This window comes from Artibeus jamaicensis, unplaced genomic scaffold (assembly GCF_021234435.1).
Source record: "Artibeus jamaicensis isolate MK-2021 breed Jamaican fruit bat unplaced genomic scaffold, CSHL_Jam_final contig_354, whole genome shotgun sequence".
In the NCBI taxonomy this organism is placed as follows: domain Eukaryota; kingdom Metazoa; phylum Chordata; class Mammalia; order Chiroptera; family Phyllostomidae; genus Artibeus; species Artibeus jamaicensis.
Window position 1 is genome coordinate 47,112,953 of NW_026521803.1, and position 24,482 is coordinate 47,137,434.

General features: G+C 57.4%; 1 protein-coding gene across 1 annotated transcript in view; it reads left to right on the plus strand.

The window, feature by feature from the left end:
- Window positions 1–24,273, plus strand: part of PARD6G (par-6 family cell polarity regulator gamma) — a 53,697-nt gene extending 29,424 nt beyond the window's left edge. The window contains exon 3 of the mRNA XM_037148085.2: window positions 21,642–24,273. Coding sequence (XP_037003980.2) covers window positions 21,642–22,453 — 812 coding nt within the window. The 3' untranslated portion in view covers window positions 22,454–24,273. The remainder of the gene's footprint in view (window positions 1–21,641) is intronic.
- Window positions 24,274–24,482: the final 209 nt, after the last annotated feature.

Genomic DNA, 24,482 nt, shown 5'->3' on the forward strand with positions numbered 1-24,482 from the left:
TGTTGGTGGCTGGACTGGCCACCTCACTGTTTCTTCTCTGTCACATGGGAGAGGCTCACTGTGTCAAGGACATGTTTATTCAGGCTGGTTTGCAATGAGGACGAGCTTGAGGATTCACGTGTTTGATAGGAAACAGGGCCCAGCAGAGTCTGGGGCTCTTTCCATGGTTAAGCCGTAACCCTGACCTGAGTGGCCACTCCTGTTGGCAGGATTTCTCTTTGGAACGAAGAGCAGCCGACTCCTTGGAGGATGAACCACACGGTGTCTGCCTGCAGGAGATCAGGGCTCTGGGCCTGTGTGGATTTTGGGGGGGGTTCCTTGACCCCAGAATGGCCCTGCTTGGGACAGTCCATGGCCCGCCCTCCCGTGTGCCTGACCACTGGGATGGGGCTGGGGTCGCAAAGCCCTGGCCCGCCCCCCCGGCCGTGTAGGCTGCACACTGGCTACTGGCACCGCTCTGCGAGCCCAGGTTTTCCTGGGGTGGTGGGCGCACAGCGGAGCCCGGAGGTGGGCAGGCCCTGCGTGGCATGCAGGCCGTGCTGCGTCCGATGGGGACGAGGGGAAGTCTCGCTGTGCCCCGGCTCCTGTAGCAGGTGCGGTTGGGGGGGGTCCTGCTGTGTCTGGAGAGCGTGGGGTTAAAATCTGGCTTTATTCAGAAGCTGGAAGAACAAGTGCCCCCGGCCCCCACCCGCCTTGGGACAGAAGGGGTTAAATTCATGCTGTGAGGCCCTGGTGGGGGTGGGTGGCCGCAGGTGCTGTCACAGGGTTTGGCCTCTGGCACCTTCCAAAAGCGGGTCCATGCTCTGTTCCCCTTTGACCCGGAGGGTGGTGCCCGGCTCGGCCAGCCCCGACAGCACCCTGCCGTCTGGACCCCCCCCAAAGGCCGCCGCTCGAGAGCCCCCGCCGCCGTCCCCGGTCCCCGCTTGGACACAGCGGACTCCCATGGCGCGTCGGTGTGGAGCGTTCAGCGGACAGAGGGTCTTGCCTGCGCCGGTTTGGAGCCCAGAGATGTAAAAATTCCCACCCTGGCCGCTTCTATTTTCCAGCAGCGTAAGCAAGATCGGGATTTCCTCCTGCGCGGCAGTTTGTCTTCCTGTTTTCTCCCGGTGTCTCTGTGCTGTCCACACCGTCCTGTGGGAAAGTGCCTCAGCACGGGGCTCCACCTGCCCCCAGGTCCCCGAGCATGCGAAGCCCTTTGCAGCCTCTGCCAGATGCAGACAGAGAACTGGGGTGAGGCCAAGGGTCGGGTTTGCTGCGGCTCACTCCTGAGCTGCTCTCTGTGGGGGCATGGGTGCAGGGCACGCCCCACGGTGCCGCCCAGCCTTCTCGGAACCACGGGGTGTGATGGTGGGTTGGGGACCTGTAGGGGGGCAGGGCGCTGCTCCCCTGTGTACTGAGTAACAGCAGAGGCTGGGTTTTATTGGGGCAGAGTACTCGCAGCATCAAGGTACCAGTGCAGCCGTGTGTGATTGCCACTCAGCACCTTCAAGCTCATTCACCGTGTTGTGTGCCCACCACGCCTCTCCCAAACGGGTTCCTGTTCTCGCCTGGACAGTCGAGGTACAACAGTGTCCACTTGGCCGAGTCAGAGTCAGATTCCAAGCAGCAGCTCTGTGCCTGTGAGTGTAACTTGTGCATGGACACATTCACAAGTGAGATCTGTCCACAGTCTTGTGAGAAGTTTCAAATCAAAGCAGATCACAGGAAATCACTGTCACTCGTGAGCAGAGTCCTGGTGTCCCTGCAGAGACGCCAGGCCCTGCCCGCAGGTGCTCACACCTGGGCCTGGGCCACCTCGGGGCTGCACACAGCAGGCGGTGAGTCTCAGTGAAGTTACCAGGAAGGAGCCCTGCCAGCTCCTCTGGGTGTGTGGCCCCGCCATCGACTTGCGGGTGTCGGGGGACCTCTCTGCGCTGAGTGTCTCGAGATGCTGGTGCTGTCTTGGCCGGCGCAGCAGCAAGGATGCTGTGGATCTGTGCCCTCCAAACATTTCCATTTCGCCTCCCGGAGCCAGGTGAGGAGCACCTGGTGACGGCCCGGCCCCCGCAGTCCCTCTCTGCAGCTGTGAAGCCCCAGAGGCTGTCTGCCGACAGGGACAGGAGCAGGGCACTGGGTAGGCGGGGCTGGGGACCCTCCTCACCCAGAGTGACGTGCTGGAGGTGCCTTCCTTTGTACCCCCTCCTGTCCTCGCGTCTTGGTGTCACTGGACCCTGGGCCGTGCACACAGCAGGCCCACCTGCGGCCCTCCGTGGCACAGACCCGCCCTGCCGAGGCCGTGGCTCCCCCAGGGCTGCAGTTGGCTGGGGCCTCTCCTGGGCTCCTAACGGCCCCGCCCACCCCGCTGGGACCTCAGCGCAGAGACAACCGAAAACCAGGGTGTGTCGAGGCCACTAGCCTCTTGGGAGCATGTGCCTGAGCAGGGGCACACTCGGTAGAGCGCTGTGTCCCCCAGGGCCTTCTTTGGGGGTCATGAAGAGTGGGAAGTAGCAGTGGGTGCACCAGGAACTGCTGACTTGTGCAGACTCAGGGGTGAGCTCAGTGGCAGGTGAGCCAGGTGCCTCACCATGTCTCAGTGCACCATCTCAGAACCTGGTCTGGAAGCTGGTACTCTGCTCCTCCTCTGGGAGGCAGGTCTCATGTAACAGAGGTGACATGGGGACATCCACCAGGCCATGTTCCTCTGGGGTCTTCAAGATCTGCTGAGTGGAGACACAGGCCAGAGCTGGACCTCAGGTCACTGTGGGGGCCCTTCCCCCGGCCTCTCTCTCTGGAGCTGCTGGTGTGGAGACGGATGCTGAAGGGGCCAGTGCCAGGGGCGGCTCAGAGGGGGAGAGACAGAGACCCGGTGGCACTTGGGGCTGCCCTGTGGCCCTCGTCAAGGAAGGGCCAGTGGCTGGCGGGTCTAGTGCTGCCCGGAGCCTTGGCCGAGCCGGGATGGGACGGGGACCTGGCTGGCAGCCCCAGGGCCCTTGTGGGCTCCTCAGTTGTCCTGTGAAAGGAAAGGAGATGGTGGGTGTGGCACCTTGGCCACTTGGCCACGGCTGCTGCTTGTGCGTCTGTCGCTGGAGGGTCCACGCCACATGTGGGGCTTTCCTGCCAGCAGTTATTTTCAGCTGTTTGATTATAGTCGTCCCGTCTGGTCACTGCTGCAACGTCCTGTAAACAGGCTGAATCACAGCCCTGGGCTGCAGAGGCAGCTGGGAAGGGGAGGGGACCTGGGCTGGGCTTGGCCCTCAGCGTGGTGTTCAGGGCTGCAGGGTGGGGGCCCCACGAGTGGCTCGTTACCTGGCCGGGCTGGACGGCTGTGACCGACAAAGCTGGTCAGCCCCTAGAATGCCTACTGTGTTGGAAGCCGGGTTTCTAGTCGGGGACCAGCACACTGGCCCCCTGAAATGATGCAGGCCGCAGGAGGGCCTGCGGTCACCCACACCCCACCGCTTGGGGTCACTGAGCCTGAGACCTGAGGAAGTCATGTCTGACCGTATGTGCGTCACGACTCAGGGGTGTAGGAACCCTGTTGAGCGAGAGGGGTGGGCTGAGTCCCGGGGACCAGCGTCTGGCACTGAGTGTTCTGCGGTGTGGGCTCCTCCTTCTTTGTGTCCAAGACCATCCCAGCACCCACGCGCTCCGGGCCCGCACCCAGAGACCACCAGTGTCCTCTCTCTGCGGGGCTGCTGTGGCCCCTGCACAGGACTGCAGTTCAGTGACCTGCCTCCTCTGCTTACCAGCGCGTGTGGCCTTGGCAGGTCCCTTCGTCTCCCCTGTGCCTCGGTTTCCTCACCTGTTAAAACCTGTTCGAGGTGATGAAATATCAGGAAACCCCTCAGAACAGGGTCCACACATCAGGCTTCGCCGTGTGAGTGGGAGCAGCCACCCCCCTCCCGTGGCCCTGGAGGTGTGATGGGCGGCCCTGGCCTCTGGGCAGCAGGAGGGAAGGGCAGGGTCTGCAGGCTCCCTCGGCGCCTGAGCTGCCCCTGCCCGACGCCTGTCCCGAGAGTGCGGAGCGTCGCCCTGGTTGCTGCTGCTGCCAGGACCCCATGGCTGCCGTTTTCACGCTGCCTGTGGGCGCGGGCTCCGGGCACCTGGAGCAGAGTGTGAGGACAGTGAGGCCCGGCCGCACGTGGTGTGCTCACGGGGAAGAGGGAGGGTGTGCAGGGCCTGTGTGCTGCCCCTCCCCCCACGCAGAGTTGGCTGCGAAGAAGCCTCACTGGGTTTCCAGACCATCACAGCAGCTCTTATCGGACTCTTCCTTGATTTGTTAAGATGGTTCTGAACCAGAAAAGATGTGAAGACATTGGGTCGTGAAGCATATTTTAGGGATCAAGGGCAAAATTTTGTGCGTTACTTTTACAGTGATCGTGTGCAAGTTACTGTGTAGATGTAGGTGTTCGATTCAACTTGGCAGTTCCTCAAAATGTTAAGCATGGAGCTAACATGTGACTCAGCAATTCCACTCCTAAACATAGTTTTACTTTTTCCTTTTCTACTGGATGCCTTTGATTTCTTTCTTTTATTTTTTAAAAGATTTTATTTATTTATTTTTAAAGAGAAGGCGAAAGGATGGAGAGATACATCATGTGTTTGCTTCTCATGCACCCCCTATTGGGGACCTGGACTGTAACCCAGGCCTGCGCCCTGACTGGGAATCGAACCTGTGACCCTTTAGTTGACAGGCTGAGCCACATCAGCCAGGGCTGGATGCCTTTGATTTCTTTTTCTTTGTTTTAATTTTTTAAATAAAATTTTATTTATTTTTATAGAGGGGAAGGGAGGGGAAGGTTGATGTGAGAGGGAAGCATCAGTTCTGGTGCCTTGACTGAGGCCTGAGTGTGCAACCCAGGCAGGCACCCTGACTGGGGACTGGTGACCTTTCAGTTCACAGGAAAACCCCCAACCCACTGAGCTTCACCGGTCAGGGCCGACTTCTGTTTCTTGCTGAATACCCTGGCTAGGACCTCCAGTGTAGGTCACATAGAAGAGCAGGTGCCCTGTCCTGTAAGGGATGGTCGCTGGCTCCAATTTGGTATGAAAAGGAATTCCCAGTTTGGGTTGTGGTGAAGGAGGAAGCTTCGTTCAGTGCAAACAGCTCAGTGATGAAGCAGCACAGCCGTGCGGCGGCCAGGTCTGCTCCGGTCGGCTCCACATGCAGGTTGGTGTGCCCGGCCCTGTGCTGGCAGGGTGTCTTCTTTGGCGTTTCAGCTCCAGTTGTGGGGAAATGCAGTCAGCAGTCTGCAGCAGGGAGGGAAAGTGCCCTCCCAGAGCCACAGGGCAGCCGGCTTGTACAGACAGAAAGCCCCTCTGCAGGTCCCTGATGCGTCTGTCCTTGTGCAGATGAGGACTCCAAATCCTCACAGTCTGATTGGTCCAGAAGGCACTGTCACGACTGGTCAGCATGGAGCCACTGGATTGGTCAGTGAGATGCTGATGGGGCTATGCTGCACAGCTCTGATTGGATGGGGAAAGCCTCAGTCCTGTTGGTTGAAGCAGGGTCCCAGGAACCCGCTGTAAGGGCCGCTCTGATGCCAGGAACCGGGGGCAAGCAGGCAGGTCCATGCGGGCTCCTCCCTATCATGCTGTTTGTGTGAGGGCCCCCCGCCACCTGGGCAGGAATGGCTCCTTTTCCGCCACCAGTTAAGGCACCAGGAGCCCCTCTTGGTAGGTCCCTTCTTTCCCAGGGTTCACAGCGCAGCTCCGGGCCTGGGGGTGAAAGCACCCAGTCTTCCCTTAGTGAGCGTGGGGTTCTAGTGTTTGTTACGTCAGGGCAAATGCCTTTGGGGGAGGGAGGTGTTCTTATTTCCATCTCCTTCGGGAACTAAAAAGGATCAAAGAAAGCAAAGCTACCTGACCACTAATGTAGTTATAAAAAGAAAGTCCATAAAAACAAGAGTTAAAGCACTTTCAGCCATGTCCACATTCCCTGCGTGCACGTCGTTGGAACCGCAGCTGCGGTTTTGTCTGTACGTGTGGTGTCCTGGTGTCCCTGGGCTCTCGGCCCACACCAGGGCGTCTGAGCCGACTTCCTGACTCGGGGAATTTAAACTGTATACCACAGCTCTATTTAGAGGATCAGTTGCATTGTATTTTCCATTCCTTTTTGTGTAAAAGTCATACAAAACGCTGTCAAGGCTGGTTTTGGTAGAGAAGGGTCATTATGACTGGTTTTGCTAAATTCTCATCTCTGTGGTCTGGGGAACAGTGGGGCGAGGAAGCCAGAGGAATGTGCAGAAACCAGCGAGGTGTCGCCAGCCTCCTGGGAGCGGTGCTGGTTATTCATAGCATAGAGATGGAGAAGGACAGGCCCTGGACCCTGGTGCTGGGGGCGGGGGGGGGGAGGGCGGTGAGAGGCTGGCTCAGCTCCCAGCGGGGTTGGCTGGTCCCACTCTGTCGTGAAGGGGGGCCAGCGCGTGCCCTCAGGGCCACGGAGAGTTTCCTAAATGTGGAACAAAGGAAGGAGGAGACGCTGGCAGTTTTGCGTCTTTGGGTTTTTCAGTTCTATTGTTCAGAAGCAGTTTTGGGAAGACCAGCATACTTCCCCAGTGTGACCCTCCTGTGCCCCTCCCCCACCGCTCATTCATAGCCTGTTTGACGGAAATCAGCTGTCACTGTCCCTCACTGACTTTCACATGGCCACCTCCCCCTCTTCCTCAGTTTCCCTTCAGAGCCTTCTTCAGACAGGGAGCTCACAAGGGTGGGCTGGGATGCAGTGCGAGAGGGGGGACACCTGGGCCGCGTGAGGCTGGAGGCGGGGCCTCTGGGGGCAGATGAGGCACTCGGTGTTTTACGTCGGCTTCGGTGCTGCGCCCAGCACGCGAAAGTCAGGCTGTGGCAGCGGAAAGGTGTCCGTGGGCGTCTGTCCTGCCCACACAATGACGGCGACTTTCCAAGGAAGCGACCCCGATGTCGGTGAGCTGCGGGAGTGTGCCGGGCTGTGCGGTGACTGGCGCTGCCCAGACTTGGCCCAGATGCTTCAGGAGGGGACGCAGCACCTGTGGCTGCAGGGGGGTCTTCAGTGCCTGGGTGACCCCCTGCTTCCGGCCTCAGTTTCCCTGCCAGTGGGGGAAGGGTGCGGTCAGATGCGGGTATCTCGCTGTGGGGCAGGTGCCGGCATCCTGCGGTCCAGCTCAGGGGCAGCTTCATGGTCCCACCTGTCCAGCGAGGCCCTGCATCACCTCACACAGGGAGGGGCAAGGAACCGCGGCCGGAGGGCCAGAGTGGCAGGTGGCCCCTGCCAAGCAAGATGAGGAGCAAGGCCAGGCCTCCTCTCAGCACTTGCGGGGCCCAAGATCTGACCCGGGTCGGGGGCGCTGGGGGAGAAGGGTTCAGGCATCCTCCAGGCACAGCGCCAAGAGCTGCCCCATGGGCCACGCTGCCCATCCCTGCCTGCTGTCACCCAGCTGTCACTGCCTGAAACCCTGGTCATCAGGGCGCGCAGCTGCCTACAGCCCCTCTCTGCAGAGCACTGGACATTCGCTACGGCCAGAGGCACAGTGGGGCTGCGGGCAGACCTCCGCCTCCTGCGAGGCAGCTGCTCGGGCACAGGGGAGCCTGCAGGGCTGGGCAGGGCTGAAGCCACAGCCGTCGGGATTGCGGTGCTTAGCTGCCAGCTGCACCCCCACCTCCCAGAGCCCCCTGCTCTCCGAGGCCAGTGGTACCAGAGCACGGCCCTGCAAGGAGAGGACTGGTCCCCGTGCTGGGCTCCAGGGCCTGCCAGCCTGGCTGTGGGCGACTGCCCTGTGCCCTGGCCTTGCTGTGTTGGAGGCCGCCTCACTGAGTGACACCTGGGTGCTTTTGGCTCCCACGACGACTGAGTAAAAATGTCCGCCTCTGGTTAAAAAATGTGACTGCAAGCATCTTCCAGGCAGGCAAGGGGGCCACGCCTCATGGGCCTGGCCCTGGGCACAGTGCCGGGAGGTTTGGCGAGAAATGTCCCCACGTGGGCCCGAGGCGGGAAGCCCGAGTTCTGATTGGCGCTTTGTTCTCAGCCTCCCTCTGTGGCTTCTGCAAAAATGTAGGAAATTGGAGGGTTAACTCTTCTGCCCTGGACTCGGCGTGCCACCCCCCACCGGCAGCCCAGGTCGGTCCCGCCCATTGCTTCCAGGACCTGGCGTGAAACCGTGGGTTGTTCGGAGTCAACATGGTCCTGTATGTGGGAGGGAGGGGTGGGCTCAGGAAAGGACATTCAGGGGTCACCTTGGGGGCTCCAGGTGTCCCTCAGCCCATTCGTCTTTGGTCTACGTCCCCTCTGAACAGCAGGGACCCCACACACCCCTCACCAGGGTGGACTCTCCGTTGCCCTCATTCGCTGATGGGGTCTTCTGCTGTGTGTGCCATGGAGGTGAAGACACTCTGTGGTTTCCCAGAGAAACTGTGATAAGGGGTTCGTGCCGAAGTTGAAGCTCCTTCAAACTCAGTGCCCCACCTGCCCAGCCCTTTGCGCATCACTGTCCTGGGCTGGCCCAGCCTGAGAGCAGCGGTGACCCACGACCAGGGAGTGTGCAGCCGGGGCTGCCTGCCGGCCGACAGGGCCCGTCAGAGTTCTCCCAGCAGGTCTTACGGGCTCTCAGCCTCCGGGCTCCCCTCTGCGTCCTGGAGTGCAGAGGGCTCTGGGAGGGCTCCTGCCCTGAGTGCTGCCGGGGACACAGACGGGGCTGGGGGCTTGGGGCTGCACTCAGAAGGCCAGCGAGCTCAGGAAGGTCTTGGCCCCAAAGGCACTGAGTGCAGTGCTTCCGCCAGAGGCAGAGTTTCTGCCCTTGCACCCGGTGGTCGGGCCCTTGGGAGCCACCCCCTGCTGGGGCGGAGTTTTTACTGAGAATGTCTTTTAACTGGTGGCTGTCAGAAGTAATGCACGGGTCCCCGTGACCGCCGTCACCCCCAGTGGTGACCACGTCGGACTCCCCGGCGCTCCCATCCGTGTCTCGGCCGTGTGGGCTCGTGTGGTTTTCGGGAGTAGATCGCAGAACTCCGTCCGACACAGCAGGACACAGAACAGCCGCTGCTCCTGCCTGGGGTGGGACGCGCTGTCTCCTGGGACTGCAGCCTGCCCGGGTGTGTCTCCTCTGTTTCCCGGGAAATGGCCACTTGCCCAGACAAAGGTTTGCTTGGCCCGTCCTCCCGAGAGCACCGCGGCCTGGGGCTGGCCGTGTGGGTGCTGGGGTCCCGCAGCAGCCGCTGGCTTTGTTGTTCGGGGCTGTGGGGGGTGGTTCATGTTGTTTTGGAGGGAGTAGGAAATGCACTTTTTAAGTGGAGTGACGGGTTTGGAAAAGCACATTCTATGTTCAGACTGGTCACAGGAACACGTCTGTCAGTCTCTTCTTAGCGTGTCGTGCTTTTCCAGGCGGAAAGTTAGGAAATGCTGGTTATGAAGCACAGATACGTCCTTTAAGACCGGCCGGGTGTTTGCTCAGCGTTTCATCACCTCTGTCCCTGTAGCCACTAGCGCCTCGTGTTTCGAGTGCTTCTCTGTCACTGATACTTTCCAGTTAAAACTGAATTCCGACAGTTTCAAGAAGTGTCCATGCGCCCCCATCCCTTTGACCTCCTCCCAACTTCCTCCCTCCTCACAGCTTCTCCCTCTTCCAGCCCTGGGCCCCCCCTGCCCCACAGACCCTGGACGCAAACCCATAAGCCTCCCTCTCCTTCCAGAGCGCCCCCTCCAGGAAGCCCCTCGGTCTGACCGTCCTCCTGGCAGAATAGCCTCGCAGCGGCTGGGGAGTGGTGGGCAGCAGGGTCACCACTATTGGAGGAGCCGGCAGGAAACGTCCCACCTGGTCCTGCGTGTCCGTTCGAGGCCCAGTGGCCGCATGGCAGGGAGAGGCCGTCAAAAACAGTGTCAAGCTCTGTCCTGACACAGGAAGAGGCGAATCGGCTGTGACAGCGAGCGCAGTGCTGGGGCTGGAGTTGTGCCCACAGCCCATGCGGTGAAGCCCCAGCGCCAGGGCGAGGGTCCGTAGGGGTGTGGAGGCTGAAACAGGCACGGGCAGGGCCGGGTCCTCGCAAGGAGGGAAGAGTCTGTCGCCGGCTCTCGCAGCAAGGACACAGGCCAGGGCGTGGCACCTCTGACCTGGCCACCAGGGCCTGAGCGCAGCCTCAGCCTCCACAGCCCCACCGGGCGACGGTCTGCGTTCCAGCCGCCCGCGTGTGCCGCCCACCGAGCCTGCAGGCAGCCCAGATGCGGGAGCGGAGCGTCTGCCCCCTCTGGCCCACGCCAGAAGTTCCTGGGGTTCCAGCTCGAGAGCGGCTTGCTGGGCACCTCTCGGCTGGCACACCTGCCTGAGCTGTTCCTGGGGCAAAACTTTCATGTGCATCTGTACCTGTCCCATCTGTTCCGTGTGCCCAGAGAAACCGGATGGACACGTGTGTGTCTTGGATGCACGGGACAGTCAGGGGACCAGCCCTGGTCAGCCCTCCGGATGGGGCTGGGCCACCGGGGCTTTTCCTTCCGTGTTGCTTGTTTGTCCATTTGTTCCACCCTCTTTGCGTTCTGCTCCCAGACGCTGGATTTTAGCACTTTCTCGCCCCATGGTGCAGGCAAGTGACAAGTGAGCAGATAATGTGAGTTTTCTAATGACATTTTCACTGTGACAGAGAAGCACTCACCCTTCGAGGTTCCCTCCTGCGTCCAGCACAGCACCTGGTTGTCCTGTTACCCAGCATTAGTGGCCTCTAGCCTCAGTGTCCCCATCTGCTGAAGGAAGATGTCATTGACCCCAAGGGCCACAAGGACCAGGAGGAAAGGGGTGGGAAGCCCCAGCCTGGGCCCCGCTTCCAGGATGGGTGAGCTCAGCTATCAGGCTCTCGGGTCCTCAGGGGAGTGCTCTGCTCTGCCCGCCTGTGGACTGGGGGGGGGCTGGAAGGTGGGCACTGGGGTGCTGCTCGGCACCCAGAGCCGGTTGGAGGGGTAGGTGGGTGGCAAACTCGGGGCAGGGCTGGTGTTTGCAGGCACCTTTGTGTTTTGTGCTGAGGGAGATCGCCTCCGCTGACAGCAGGCTCCACCCCGAGCCCTGAAGCTGTGAAGCCGAGAGAAGCACATTGTGAGACCCTCACCGCCGACCTTCACAGTCTCATCAGCAGCCCGGACCCGAAATCTCAGAGGACAGACTTGGTTGCTGCCCAGAAGCCCAGCACAGTCTCCGGGCACTGAGAGCATCTCGGCAGAGCCTCCGGGTGCCGTGCAAAGTCACCCAGAGCTTGAGTGTGGCTCCTTTTCAGCAGAGAAACATCTTTCAGAGTTGACTCGATGTTCACTTTGAGGTACTTTCAGGAGAGATCTGTTGTTTGAGGAGACTTGTCACAGGAAAAGCGAAGATCAGTGTGAGCTTTCTCCCCATCTTCCAGGTGTGTCTGCCCAGGTTGCTGCCCTGTTGGCCAGGTGCCGCTGTTGCGCGTGGTCGTGGCTTGTCTTCTCCGTGACAGACTCCTCAGCACTCGCACGAAGTTGGGGAAACTGGCCGTTGAACTTGATGGGACTTAATTTCTTAAATTAGGACCGTCCACCTCGAGTGCTTGGTTTGCTCAATTTGATGTCACGCTGGTCCTAGGCTCCTCCTACTGGCGCCTGGTATTGTGGGCCAGGCGACTTGTGCAGGGCGGACAGAGGACCTCCTGAGACCAGCCCCAAGCACAGGGTGTTCTTTAGGTTTCTGCAGTTTTTAAAACAAGGGCCACAACTACTTTTATTCGCTACTTTACTTGCAAATGCACAGGAACATGTACTTGCATGGTTTCCTAAATACGACACCAAAATCACAAGAGCAAAAAACCAAAATTAGATAAATTGAATTTCATGCAAATGTGAAACCTTTGGGTGTCAAAGAGCACCATGAGGAGGACGAAGAGGCAACAGAAGAAAAGTGTTTCGTGTCGTCTGTCCTGAAAACCTGGCATCCAGACTCTGCAAGGAACACTGAACATGGGCAAAGGATCTGCACACATGCTCCTTCCAAGAGACGTGCAAATGGCCAGCGTGCCCAGGCCGACGGGAAGGATGGACAGACACAGACGCTGGGGATGCGAGGAGCTGGACCCTCAGGCAGCGCAGGTGGTGGTCCCTGAGGCGGGCGGCTGAGAGGCACAGTGCCACCAGCCGTGCTGCTCCTGGGTGTTTGCCCACCTCCACACACGACACTCACCATAGCCAGACAGTGGAAACAACTCGAGTGTCCACCAAGGACGCGTAGACCCACCCAGTGGGGTCCATCCTGCAAGGGGACCATTCCGCACAAGGCAGGAGCAGCCAGCCTGCTGGCCTGCTCCCGGGGCACCACCCAGGTCTCACACCTGCACCCAGGCAGCAGAGGGAGGCGCTGGGGCGAGGCGGGCGCGTGCCTGCCCTGGGAGTCTCTTATGAGTGGTGCGCGTTGGGGGCTGGAGGGGCCTGTAGAGCAAGGAGTTGGTTTACGGCTTCGGGACAGAGTCTGGAGACTGCTAGGAGTCGTGGGTTCCTCTGTGAAATGTGCCACATTTTGTTGTTGGGCTTCCGTGGTGGCCTTTGATGGCGTTGACATTTCCGGAGCCTGTCAGGGTGAAGCCTTGTCCTGACTTGCTCCGATCTGGTGGAGCAGCCCTTCCAGAAGGTTTGCGTGTGCCTGCGTGCTCGCTCAGGCGTGGGGTGCACACCTGCCCAGGACAAGTCAAGGCCGGAGCCGGCTTCGCAGTGGTGGGCGGAGGCCCGACCTCCAGTCACTGGGGGTGTGCCCAGGCCCCCCTGCGTGTGCACCAGAGACGGGTGGATAGCACCCCCCTTTATTTCTACACTGTTCCTGCTGTGAAGGAAGACAACATGCATTTACTGGCTCACTTTCTGTGGTGTTTGGCTGCTCAGGAATCTTGTTTCCCTCTTGCCCTCGGTGGGCAGGTCGGGAGTGGATGGTGCAGGGCCAGCCCTGCTGGTGGAGGGGGCTGTGCGGCCCTCACCCCGCAGCCCCGCCCTGCTCCCTCCCAGGGAGCCCGGCCGCCCTCCGCCCTGCGCCGGGGTTTCTGCTCCAGGATTGAAGCTGTGGGTGGAGCCCCCGGCTCGCCCTGCGCGTCCCGTCCTCTGCAGGGCGCCTGCCGGCTCTCGGTGCTTCTGCGCAGGGCCTGGCCCCGTATCGTCTGTGGTGTGTGTTTTTCCCGGCCCGACGGCCGCGGGGTGGGCAGCACTTTCTCACCGTCCTTCCTATCGGCACCTCACCCTGTCACGCGGCTGCGGTCCTTGCACGGTGACATCATTGCCTGATGACGTTGCTGCGCAGTGACACCGAAAGCCCCGCGACGCCCTCCCTGCCCGCCTCGCTGCGGCGCCTGAGATGGAAAAGTGGCCTCAAAGCCAGTGCAGCCTGAGGCTGGGGAGACATGAGTCCGGGCAGATCGGCCGGGGGTTCGCAGGTCTTTGAAAGGGTCTCAGAGAAGAACCTTTGCGGAGTGAACGTTCCTCGCGAGCAGCGTGATGGTGCTCTCATGAGGGACCCGCATCCACCACTGCCGCGTGAGCTGGCCCTGGGTCACGGCAAGGTCACCGGCTGTCACATGGAGGTGGTTCTGAGCAGCCCGTTTGTGTGTCATGGGAGCCTGAGGGCCAGGCCTGCAGCGCCAGGTCCTGCTCCAGCAGGGTCTCCTGCTGAAACGGGACCTGGAAGTGGGGGCAGAAACGTCACTTACTGTCAGTGGAAGTGGAAAGAGGGTGGGGAGCGGGCGGGTGGGCATCTGCGCTAACGACCCGTAGCTGTCCTGATGGGAAAACACGAGATTTAACAGGTTGCTTGATAAAGAAGCTGTGACGGTTTGGTCTTGTAAAAAGGTATTTTAGGAACCCAAGTTGGAATCTTAGGAATGAGGCACGCTTTAGAAGAAGTTTTTGTTTCAGGACGGTTGGGACTTTTTACCTAACCGTCTATCCACATGTGGAGCTCCCTGTGTGAAGGGGGCGCAGGTGGGGCAGGTGCAGCACCAGGTGTGGCGTCAGGTGCGGGAGGGGCGTCCAGTGTGGGCACAGGTGGCTCAGGGCAGCCGCACCTTCTGCCAGTGCCCCACCCCCCCAGCAGGCCTGCCCGCCTGCGCGCCTCAGCCAGAGCCTGCGTGGCCCGGCCCGGGGAGCAGCTGGAGTCACAGACACTGCCCCCCTCGGAGCCACCGACTCTGACAGACACCTGACCCTGCTCACCTGTGTGTTTCAGCAGCTGGTTTCTAACTTATGGAAGGTCATTAACCTTTGTCACCACCTCAAGTGAAAAACTTGTGGGTGGTGGAGGCACAGCCTGGTGAACCCGCAGCGTCACCATCCATACCTGGGTCACAGGGCAGGGGAGGCATCGCCCACCCCCCACAACTGGGCTGCCCCGGTCCCGAGCCCAACATCCTGCTCAGCGCTTGCGGGGGGCGGGGAGGGGTCCCTCCCCCCACATGCCGGGCATCCCCGCCTGCCACACCGGAGCCCGGAGGTGCAGCCCTCATCCTGCAGGGGGTGCCATGCGCCCTCGTGTGCGAGGCCCTGGCATGCATCCTCTCTGAGGGTCTGAGAGGCTCAGGGTCCTATGCTCAGCTCTGTTGTGGACGTGACATTCAGACAGGACAGTGGGGACCAGTGGTGTGGACCCCACAGACACGCTGAAATGAGAGCTCTAAGCTACTGCCCTCTAACTTAAAATTTTTTTTAATTTTAGAGGAGAAGGGAGAGAAAAATGCAGAGAAACATTGATGTGAGAGAGAAACCTGGGTTGGCTGCCTTCCACAGGTGCCCCCACCGGGACCTGAACCTGTAACCCAGGCAGGTGTGCAGGCTGGGAGTCCAGCAGTGACCTTTCAGTTTGTGGGACGATGCCAACCAGCTGACTCTGCCCACGGGCTGAGGCACTGTGGCCCCTTAGATACGAGGAGAACGTGCTGTGGAGGGAATTCCTTTTAAGAGGAAGGCCCCGGACCCCAGGAGTGGGACCGGGCGCACTGGCAGTGGTTCGGGCCTGGTGTCCTGAGCGTGCGAGGCAGGCGGGGCGCCCGCAGAGCTGGCCGCGGGTTGGGGGGCCGCGGAGCTGGGCCTGCGTCCGGCTGCAGCAGAAGGACCCTGCTGTTGGCTTCATTGATTTTCTCTGCTCTCCTCAGGTGTTCAGTTTTATTGAATCACATTTTACTCTCATAATTTCCATCCTGTGTCTCTCGTGGGCTTCTTTTGCTCTTTTTCCAGGTTTCTGAGGTCGGGGCCTAGAGCACTGACCTGACTTCCCCTCCCTGATGCGGGTGCAGCTGCCCACCCCGCACCGGTCAGCCCTGCGTGCTCGGCCACCGGTCGGGTCCGTACAGGTCAGTGCAGCATCTTCCTCGGGGGCTCAAAGTGTGCCAGTTGTTTGCTGAGTGTTTGGAGACTTTCCTGTGGTCTCCCTGGTGTTGATTTCTAGTTTGATCTCATGATTCACACAGACACAGGGTGTGGTTTCTGTGTTTAAGACTCCGCGGAGGTCGGTCTGCACCGTCCAGGACACGGTCTGTCTCCGCTGCTTTCCCTGGGGGCGCGAATGCGTGTCCCACCGTTGGGGCTGCTCAGACATGTCTGCAGCTCCTGCTGGTTGGCTGCGCTGCGGATTCTCTGTGAACTTGGTCTGTGAGTTGCTGAGAGGGGTCGGCGTCTCCGCTGTAGCTGTGGGTCTCTTTCCTTCTTCTGGTCTTCCAGGGATTTTGCTAGTTTTTTCAGCGTGTTAGTTCTGCTTCCTGTGACTTGCACATAAGTCACATCATTTGTGGGCTACTGCTTTGTCCTTGTGTGTCCCTCCATGTCCCTGTTCCCTGCAGCCCCTTTGCCTGAAGTCTCCTTTATCCGATGTCAGCAGGGTGTCTCCTGCTGTCCTTTAATTAATGTTTGTGTCTGTCTGTGAACTGGCCTGGCCTCCCTCATTCCCAGGCTGGTGGGAGGTGAGTCCCCGACCCGAGGTGGCACCGTCCCCGCCACGCCCGGTGCTTACTCTTCTCACTGCGTTTTCCAAACAGTTTCACTCCAAACTGTGCCTGTGCCTCTCTCTGCCACTGGCTTCGAGGTTTCTTCAGGACAAACTATCTCTAACTCATGGCTGCGCCCTGAGGAGCTCGGGGACCAGGTGGGAGCACACCAGGTGGCCATCCACACTGGAGCTGAGGGGCCAAAGGTGCAGACACCTGTACATGGGCCCAGAGAGCGTGTGGCAGGGTCCATACAGCGGTGGGCACATCTGCGGGGCAGAACAGAATATGTTCATGGGTGGTTACAAGTATAATTTTTTAAAAAGCACCTTATTTCAAATGTCCTTCTGGACCTTGCTATATCAACATGGAATAAAAAATGACGATAATTTGGTGGTGTAATCAGTTCATTGATCAGTGAGCTGAAGGCTGGTCTGGGACCCCGGCTCCGGGCACCGCGCCTTCGGCACCCCAGGTGTGGTGGCATCAGTGTGTGCAGGCCTGTCAGTGTCCTCGGCTTCCCGCTCTGCACGTGGGTGTCCTGTTGTCTTCAAGGTCCTTTCCTGGGCTGGACCAACGGTCTTCTGTCCCCAGAAGCAGTCACAAGTCGCAAGCCTGCTCGCTGATGTTCCAAGGCCAAGCCGTCTCTGACCCGGGCAGGACAGGGGTGGGCCCCGGAGGGTGGGGACCAGGCCCGTCAGTTGAGGGAGATGTGGAGGCCTTTTTGGAGGGAACCGAACTGGAGGGGATGCCCCCCTTCACAGGCGTTTGAGGGCGATCTCCAGGCGGTGCCCACGGTTATTCCCAGTCACTCTCCTCCCAAGGTCCCTTTGCTCCAGCCCAGCCGCCCCACTCGTGCCTTCTGGGGGTTACTGCTTTGTAACCGATCTGTCTTTTGTCTCCCAGACGCTCGAGGAGGGGGCTGGTGTTGTCGACACACAGACTGCCCCGTGGGTGCCCGTCCGAGGCTGGGGGCGAGGAACAGCGGCCCCTTGTCCAGTTCCCATCAGCAGAGCTCAGAGGCGGCTTCCGCCCCAAACAGGCAGGCCCGGGATGCAGCGCAGACTCCACGCGCAAACCGGGATCTGCGCGTGTGGCCACACCCTGGAGCGGGCACAGCTCCCGATGGCTCCTCCTGCCCAGCGCTCCTGCGTGGACGGCCCCGTCTCCTGTCCCCACAAACCACCTCCTTCTGCTTTTCTGAAGGAGCCACATTCCAAAACTAACAAACAACAAGAACAAAATGGCATAGTATGAAAAACAAGAGAAGGAGACCAAGCTGTGTTTCTGACCGAGGAGACCTTTCGCTCAGTTTCCTGCTGTCGCCGCCGGGCAGGCAGCGTCCGCTCACGTTACTCCCACGCGTGGACGGAAAGGCCACGGCTGTTCGTGCATCGACCTGCAGCCTGTGCCTTTGCGGAGCTCAGTTAGTAGCAGGAAAGCTCTTTGTGGAGTCTTTAGGAACTTCTGTGTGTAGGAGCATATCGGAAAATAGACATGATTTTACTTCCTTTGTTCCAATTTGGAGGCCTTTTCTTTCTTTTTCTCTCATCTAACCACTCTAGCTGGAACATCCGGCGCCGTGTTGAATGGAAGCCGTAAGAGGGCGCCACCGCTGTCACCGGGCTCCATACGTTTTGCTAAATGAAGTTTTATTTTTGTGCGTCTCCATGTGTTTTCTGCCTGCCCCGTGGTTTCAGCCCCGTGACACACTGGTTGTGTAACAGTGTGTTGCTTGGTTTCCACACGTCTGTGAATTTTCCAGGTTTCTTTGTGGGACTGATGTCCAGCTTTATTCTGTCGTGGTCAGAGAAGATTCTTTGTATGGTGTGTTTCTTTTTAAATCTGCGGAGACTTAACTGGCGGCCTGGCACACACTCTACCCCGGAACGTGCCGTCTGCGCACGTGAGACAGCTCTGTGAGCTGCTGGGGGGCGGGGGGGGGGGCACGTGCCTGCCTGTGGAGGCCGGCGGGTCATCGTGCCGAGTTTCCCGTGTCCTCACCGACCTCCTCTCTGCTCATTCATGATGCCGATTTCTGCGGGGCGTGTACTGAAGTCCAGTTACTGTCACAGAACTCTCCTTCAGTTTTGTCAGTTTTGGCTTTATATATTTTGATGATATGTCATTAGGTATGTAAATGTTTACAATTGTTACATTTTCTTGCTCTCTTGAACCTTTTATTAATGGATAGCGCCCTTCTTTGCCTTGTGTATTTTTCATCTCAAATCTAATTCTGTCTGGTGTTAGTGTAGCCCCCCGGCTGTTGTCGTCACTGTTTGCACGGAATGTCTTCGTCACCCTTTCGCGCTCAGCCTGTGGTGACGTTGGCTTCCAGGTGCATAGGCACCTGGCAGGGCACAGTTGGGTCACATGTTTTTATCCATTTACTTCACCAACCTCTGTCTTTTTATTAAAAAGTTTAATCCATTTACATTTAAAGCAATTACTGATTAAGAATGAAATTACTTGTCATATTTCTGTTTGTTTTCTGTGTTACCTTATAGGTGTTTTGTCCCTTATTTCCTGCATTTGTCTTCTTTTGTGTTTAGTTGATTTTTTGTAGTAAAATATCTAATTTCCTTTCTTCTTTTCATGTCAGTTCTACAGCAGTTTTCTTTGTGATTTTGCCACGTAGAGTACATTTATCTTCGTAAAGTTAGAACGTTCTGATATCAATTTATAGCTGCTTAACTTCAACAACAGACAAAAACCCTGCTCCTTTACAGTTCTAAGTACACTCTAAGTGCTTTGGGTTGTTGATGTCACAAAAACCACATCTTTATACATGTGTGCCCCCAAACATACACTAACAATGCTTGTAAATGCTTTAGTCTTTCAAGTATTGTAGAAAACAAGATTTGATGTTGCAATTCAAAGTAACAGTAATACTCGTTTTCAGACAAATTATTTTTTCCCTCTAAATTTTCCTTTAAGCGCATTGTCTCTTTAACCCTGGAGAGACAACCAGTGCGGTTACAGGCCTTCGTTGTACTAACAGTAGCGTCTGTAACTGCACATGTGTCTACCTTTTCTGAGATCTGTATTTCTCCACATGGCTTCGAGGTACTCTCTAGGGTCCCTTCACATCACCCACGGGACACCCTGGAGCATTTCTTATGGGGTGGCGGGCTTGGCGCCCACAAACTCCTCAGCTTGTGTTTGTCTGCGAAGATCTAGATTTCTCACAGTTTTGCTGGATACGAGATTCTTGGTTGGCAGTTCTTTCCCTGTTAGTGACGCTTTACATCAGCCCACTGCCTCCTGTCCTCGAAGTTTCTCACGAGAAACCCGCAGCTCACCTTACTGAGCCCCCACACCCTGTACGAAGTGGCCGTCTCCGCTCTTGCTGCTTCCAAGTCTCTCCTGTGTTTGTCTTTTGAAAGTTTTATTGTATCGCGTTTCGGTTTTGGTCTCTTTGACTTCATCTTACTTAGAGTTTGATGAGCTTCTTGGATGTTTCTAGTCAAGCATTTCATCAAATTTGGGGAATTCCAGGCACTATTTATTCAACATTCTCTCCACCCTGTTCTTTCCACCTGCAACTTCCATGATGCGCATGTCGGTGTTAACCTAAAAATAAAGGCCTTTTCAGAAAGAGAAGCACCCAGTGTTTATGTGAGATTCAGGAAGCACTGATTCGGGCAGAAGCCCAGTAGGGTTCCGGTCAGGAAACCAGGGCAAGGGGTGTTTATGAGAGGGGAGGGGGCGATTGTGTCCTGGAAGGGGGACGTTTCTGTTGGTGCCAATGACATGGCAGTGACGCAAGTTCTGAGTCATCCGTTTAGTATCCTAACAACTGTCCCCTTGTTGTCTCTGCAGTTTTCAGGGGCTCCAGTCTGCTGAGGCCCTGCCCGTTAGTTTGTCCGGATTGAGCATCCAAAGATTCGAGACCTGAGACGTGCAAGCCAGTCCCTCTGGGTGGCAGCTCGGCTCCGCGTTGAAGGGGCCCCGTCTGTGTTATGCTTCAGGGCGTGCTTTGTGCGGTTCTGCAGGTCCTGAGGGACTGTTCGTTCACTATTCTTCATTTTTTTAAAAAGATTTTACTTACTTTTAGTGAGAGGGGAAGGGAGGGAGAATGAGAGGGTGAGGAACATTGATTGGTTGCCTCTCGTATGTGCCCTGACTGGGGACCGAATCCACAACCCAGGCCTGTGCCCCAACGAATCAAACTGTTGACCTTTTGCTTTGCAGGACGACACTCAGCCCCCTGAGCCACACTGGTCAGGGTTCGGTTTTCTTCTTTTGACTTCTCAGCAATGACAGTTTACATTGAGCTCCCCGATGTAAATTCACCGATTCCTCCTTTTGTGTGTTCAAAGCAACATCTGGATCCCCCTGGTGAATTTTTCATTTCAACTGTTGGTACCTTTCAGCTCCAGAATTTCTGTTCGGTTTCCTCTTAGATTTTCTTTCACTTAGTGATATTTTCAGTTTATTCACTCATTGATTTCTTGTCTTCTTTTCAGCCTTTTCACAGTTTCTTGTTTTGGTTTTTTCCTTTCAAATGAGCCATACTTTCCTGTTGCTTTGAATTTCTTGGGTGTTTTTGTTGTTGCTGCTGTTGTTTTTAGCTGAACACTGGGCACTCGTATCTAATGACTTAGCTCTGGAAATCAGAATCTTCCCCTTCCCCAGGGTGCGTGTATTTTTTTTGTCATTAAAAGCATTTTTTGTAGGGTTCTCTCTGTGCCTGGAATCAACTTGAGGTGTGAACACAGTGTGTCTTCGGGTCTTTTCCGAGCTGTTCCCTGCGGAAGGGTGGTCACTGCCTGACTTTCCTCTGGGTTCTGCTCTGTCATGTGCGGCTCCTGCACACTCTCCCTTTACATTTCCTGGAAGCCACGCAAAGCACCAGGGCAGGAGCCCGCTGCAGGGCCGGGGCAGGGGGAGGGCAGCCACAACCCTGCCCACCTCTCGGTCCTCACCCCCTGAACCAGCAGCAGCAGCCAGCCCCCAGCATCCACCCCCAGTGCCTGGAGGACAGACTCTGGTGGCCTCCGTTGGCTCCCACCGACTGGGCACGAGCCGTACCGTGAGCAGCGCACAGCGGCCTGCTGGGGCTGGGGAGGAGGTTGCCCCACTTTGGCACTAGTAGGGGGTTGTACTAAAACTGACCACAGTTAGATCCAACTCTTCTTCCTGGCACTGCAAGCCTTCAGTGCAACTCCAGAGTTCCCAAATAGTGGCCTCAGACCACGTCGGCCCTGCAGCTGCCCTGCTGAGGAGAAGGTCTTGGTGCGTCCTTGGCATCATCTTCCAGGGGCCTGGCAGGCCCTCATCACCCTTCCGTCCCCTGTTAATTCTCTTCCTTGTGGGGCCTGGTCCAGGTCTTACCTTCCCTCATTTCATTGGCTGGTATGGGTCGATTTGGAGATGTGTAGAAAGTTAATTGCACTTGAACTTGGCCTCAAATGTTTGCCTGGTGAGTACTGTCGGGCCAGCTCCATGGGCACCAGGACAGCTGTGCAGGTGGCATCCCGGGGGCTGTTTGATCCGTAACAGTACAGGGGAGTGTGACAAGGGCGAGAGCATGAACAGACAGATCCCCTCGGAGGCACTTGCGAGGTATGTGTGCGGTTCCGGGGCTGGTGGTGGGGAAGTGGCTGGATGGTGAGCGGCAGCCACAGACGGAGCCGAGCTATATGGCAGGAAGCCTGGGCTCCGGGTGTCCCCGCTTGGTTTGATTGCGCTTTGTCCTTGCATGTCCCCTGTTCTGACTGTCCCCTCTGCTCTTCCAGAGGAGGCCGAGCACGGCCTGGCCACTGGCTCGCTGTCGCGGCGCAGGAAGGCACTGGCGCTGCGGGAGGAGGGGCCGCGCCGACGCCCGCACCTGCACATCGGGCTCCCCCACGACTTCCGTCCCGTGTCCTCCATCATCGACGTGGACATCCTGCCCGAGACGCATCGGCGCGTGAGGCTGTACCGGCACGGCTGCCAGAAGCCGCTGGGCTTCTACATCCGCGACGGCACGAGCGTGCGGGTGGCACCGCAGGGGCTGGAGAAGGTGCCTGGAATCTTCATCTCGCGCCTGGTGCCCGGCGGCCTGGCCGAGAGCACCGGGCTGCTGGCCGTGGACGACGAGGTTCTGGAGGTAAACGGCATCGAGGTGGCAGGCAAGACACTGGACCAGGTTACGGACATGATGATCGCGAACAGCCACAACCTCATTGTCACGGTCAAGCCGGCCAACCAGCGCAACAACGTGCTGCGCGGGGGCCGCGCGTCCGGCAGCTCTGGCCGCTCCTCGGACAGCGTGGGCAGCCGCCACAGCCTGCCGGCCCCCGCGCCGCCCGGCCTGCACCCCGACGACATGGAGAGCGACGAGGAGCCCGACGTCGTGCTTGAGGGCACCCTGGAGCCCCGGCTGGTCCCACGGCTGCCGGGCAGCCTCACCCGGCTCAACGGCGCAGGCCCGGCCTCTGGACCACCCGGCCTGGGGCGCGAGGGCAGCGTCCTCAGGCTGCTCAGCTCGTTGCGCTCCGACCCCCGCCACAGCCTGGCGCTGCCGCCGGGCGGGGTGGAGGAACACGGCCCGGCCGTGACCCTGTAGCGTCCTGGCCGCGGCGGGGCCGCAGCCCCACTTCTCAGATGTGCACTCTCGTTTTAAAATAAGAAACGAATTTGTATGTGTTACCGTTCCTTCTGTGTTTTTATTTATCCCTCCCTTGTCTTCCATAACCCTACTCTTTGTTTCAACCTAAGGACAGAAAGTAACGATACAGTCTATTTTTATAAATTTCTCCACAAAAAAGGGCATGCGTGTGCGCTCCAGGCCAGTACAGGTCCAGGGCTAATTTTTAAATTTCAAACACTTTATTTTTAAAATGAAGCTTTAAGATTACTTTTTAAAAGGACGAATTCGTGACTTTAACTTCAGCCACGCAGACACACGCTGCTTGTTGGCACCGAGGCTTCCCTGCCCGCGGGTCCTGTGGACCCACCCACACGGGAGGTTCCGGCTGGTTTCCGACAACAGATGCGGCCGCACCTGCAATAGGTGCGACCATAGCAGATGAACCTCCAGCTTTCATTGTTCGAGGTGCTGTTTCAAATAGCCAAGGGGGCGCCGAGCTCCCAGACCTCACGGGGAAAGAGAGGGCCCCTGGGTGGTCCTGCTGCGGGGACCGCGGCCCAGGGCCAGCGGGTGGGCGGCCGGGACGAGGCGAGCTGCCCCGCGGTACCGGGTGGGAGGAAAGCCAGTGTTTACTTGGAGATAAAAGCCAGCCCTTCCCACGCGTCGTGGACTCCGAGTGCAACTCGTAGGACATTTCCCCAGGACTTCGAAAGCTCAGACATGTGGACATCTGGGTTATCTTCGTTTTTAAATAACAAATCATATAAAACGTGGTGATTTTTAACACGGACTAAGTTTATTGTCACTTCACTTTGGTCTTCTAGCAATATTTACATATTTAGTAATTTTGAATGTTTATTCATGTTTATACCAATGAAATTTTATATGAAGTGTATATTGTTTGAATCCGATGTTGAAGAGAAAATGCTACAGTTATATTTTCAGAACTAAACTTTGACCAAATAAAACTTTCGTATAAACACAGGTAAAAGTATTTTTCTAGATGCCCTTTCAATGCGGCTGCGTCTCCTGTGGCCCAGCACCCCCTGCTGGTGGGCGGCATAATTGTCCCGCCTTCCTGGATGTCAGGCTGATAACAGAAGGAAAACTAGCTCACTGTTTTCATTTTTCCTGAATATGTTAAGCGAGAAGCAAATTATTTTTCTTTTGTGCAGAAACTATTTATTGTTCAGAAATAGCTTTGATGGAGGAATTGTTTCCTGTGCCCATGTTTGACTTTTTAATTTGAATGCCAGGCTCTCTGTCCATTTTGTTCCTGGGCACAGGGCAGACCGAAGAGCCTCCCCTGCCGGGTCCAGTGGGGGCGCCCTCACCTCCGGAGGCGCGGCACGCCGCGAACTGCGCGCCAGCGGTTTGGTGCGCCAGCAGCCCGGCGTTTTTCTTTTATTTTTACAATGACAAGCAGTATATAACCAAAAATACAATGCTAATTTACTACCACAAGGGAATTATTCTTTTGCCATCACTGATGGTTCATGAGTATCTTGTCGAATAACTGGGTCTGTTAACAAGAAAGGAAGTTATATTTCTTACCATGTTTTAAGTTGTTAAGCAAATGTGAATACTTTTTCTAAAGAAAAGAAGAGGCTTACTCAAATTTGTGCACCACTCATAATTTTAGGGTCAGAGACTGCGTGGAACAGCCACTTGAGAATATTTTTCTACCCAGTTCTATACTTCTGCCATTTTCTTTAAAAAGAAGTTATGTTGTATCACATGTTAACATATTCTTGGTCTTATATATCAAAGAATAAAAGTGTTTGCTTTGCTTTTAATGGATTTCTTTCCTTGTGTTCGGAGTAGCAGAAAGAACCTCGGTGCTGACAGCAGTCTGGAGTGTCCAGTGCGGGTGGGACCTGGGCTGCTCACCACGTGCCCGGTGCAGGCCCTGTTTGCTCACTGACTCTCTTGCGTGTTCCCCGAGGCAGGCACTGTCCTCATTTTACAGATGAGAAAATGGGCCCAAACTCAGGTAGTAGATCAT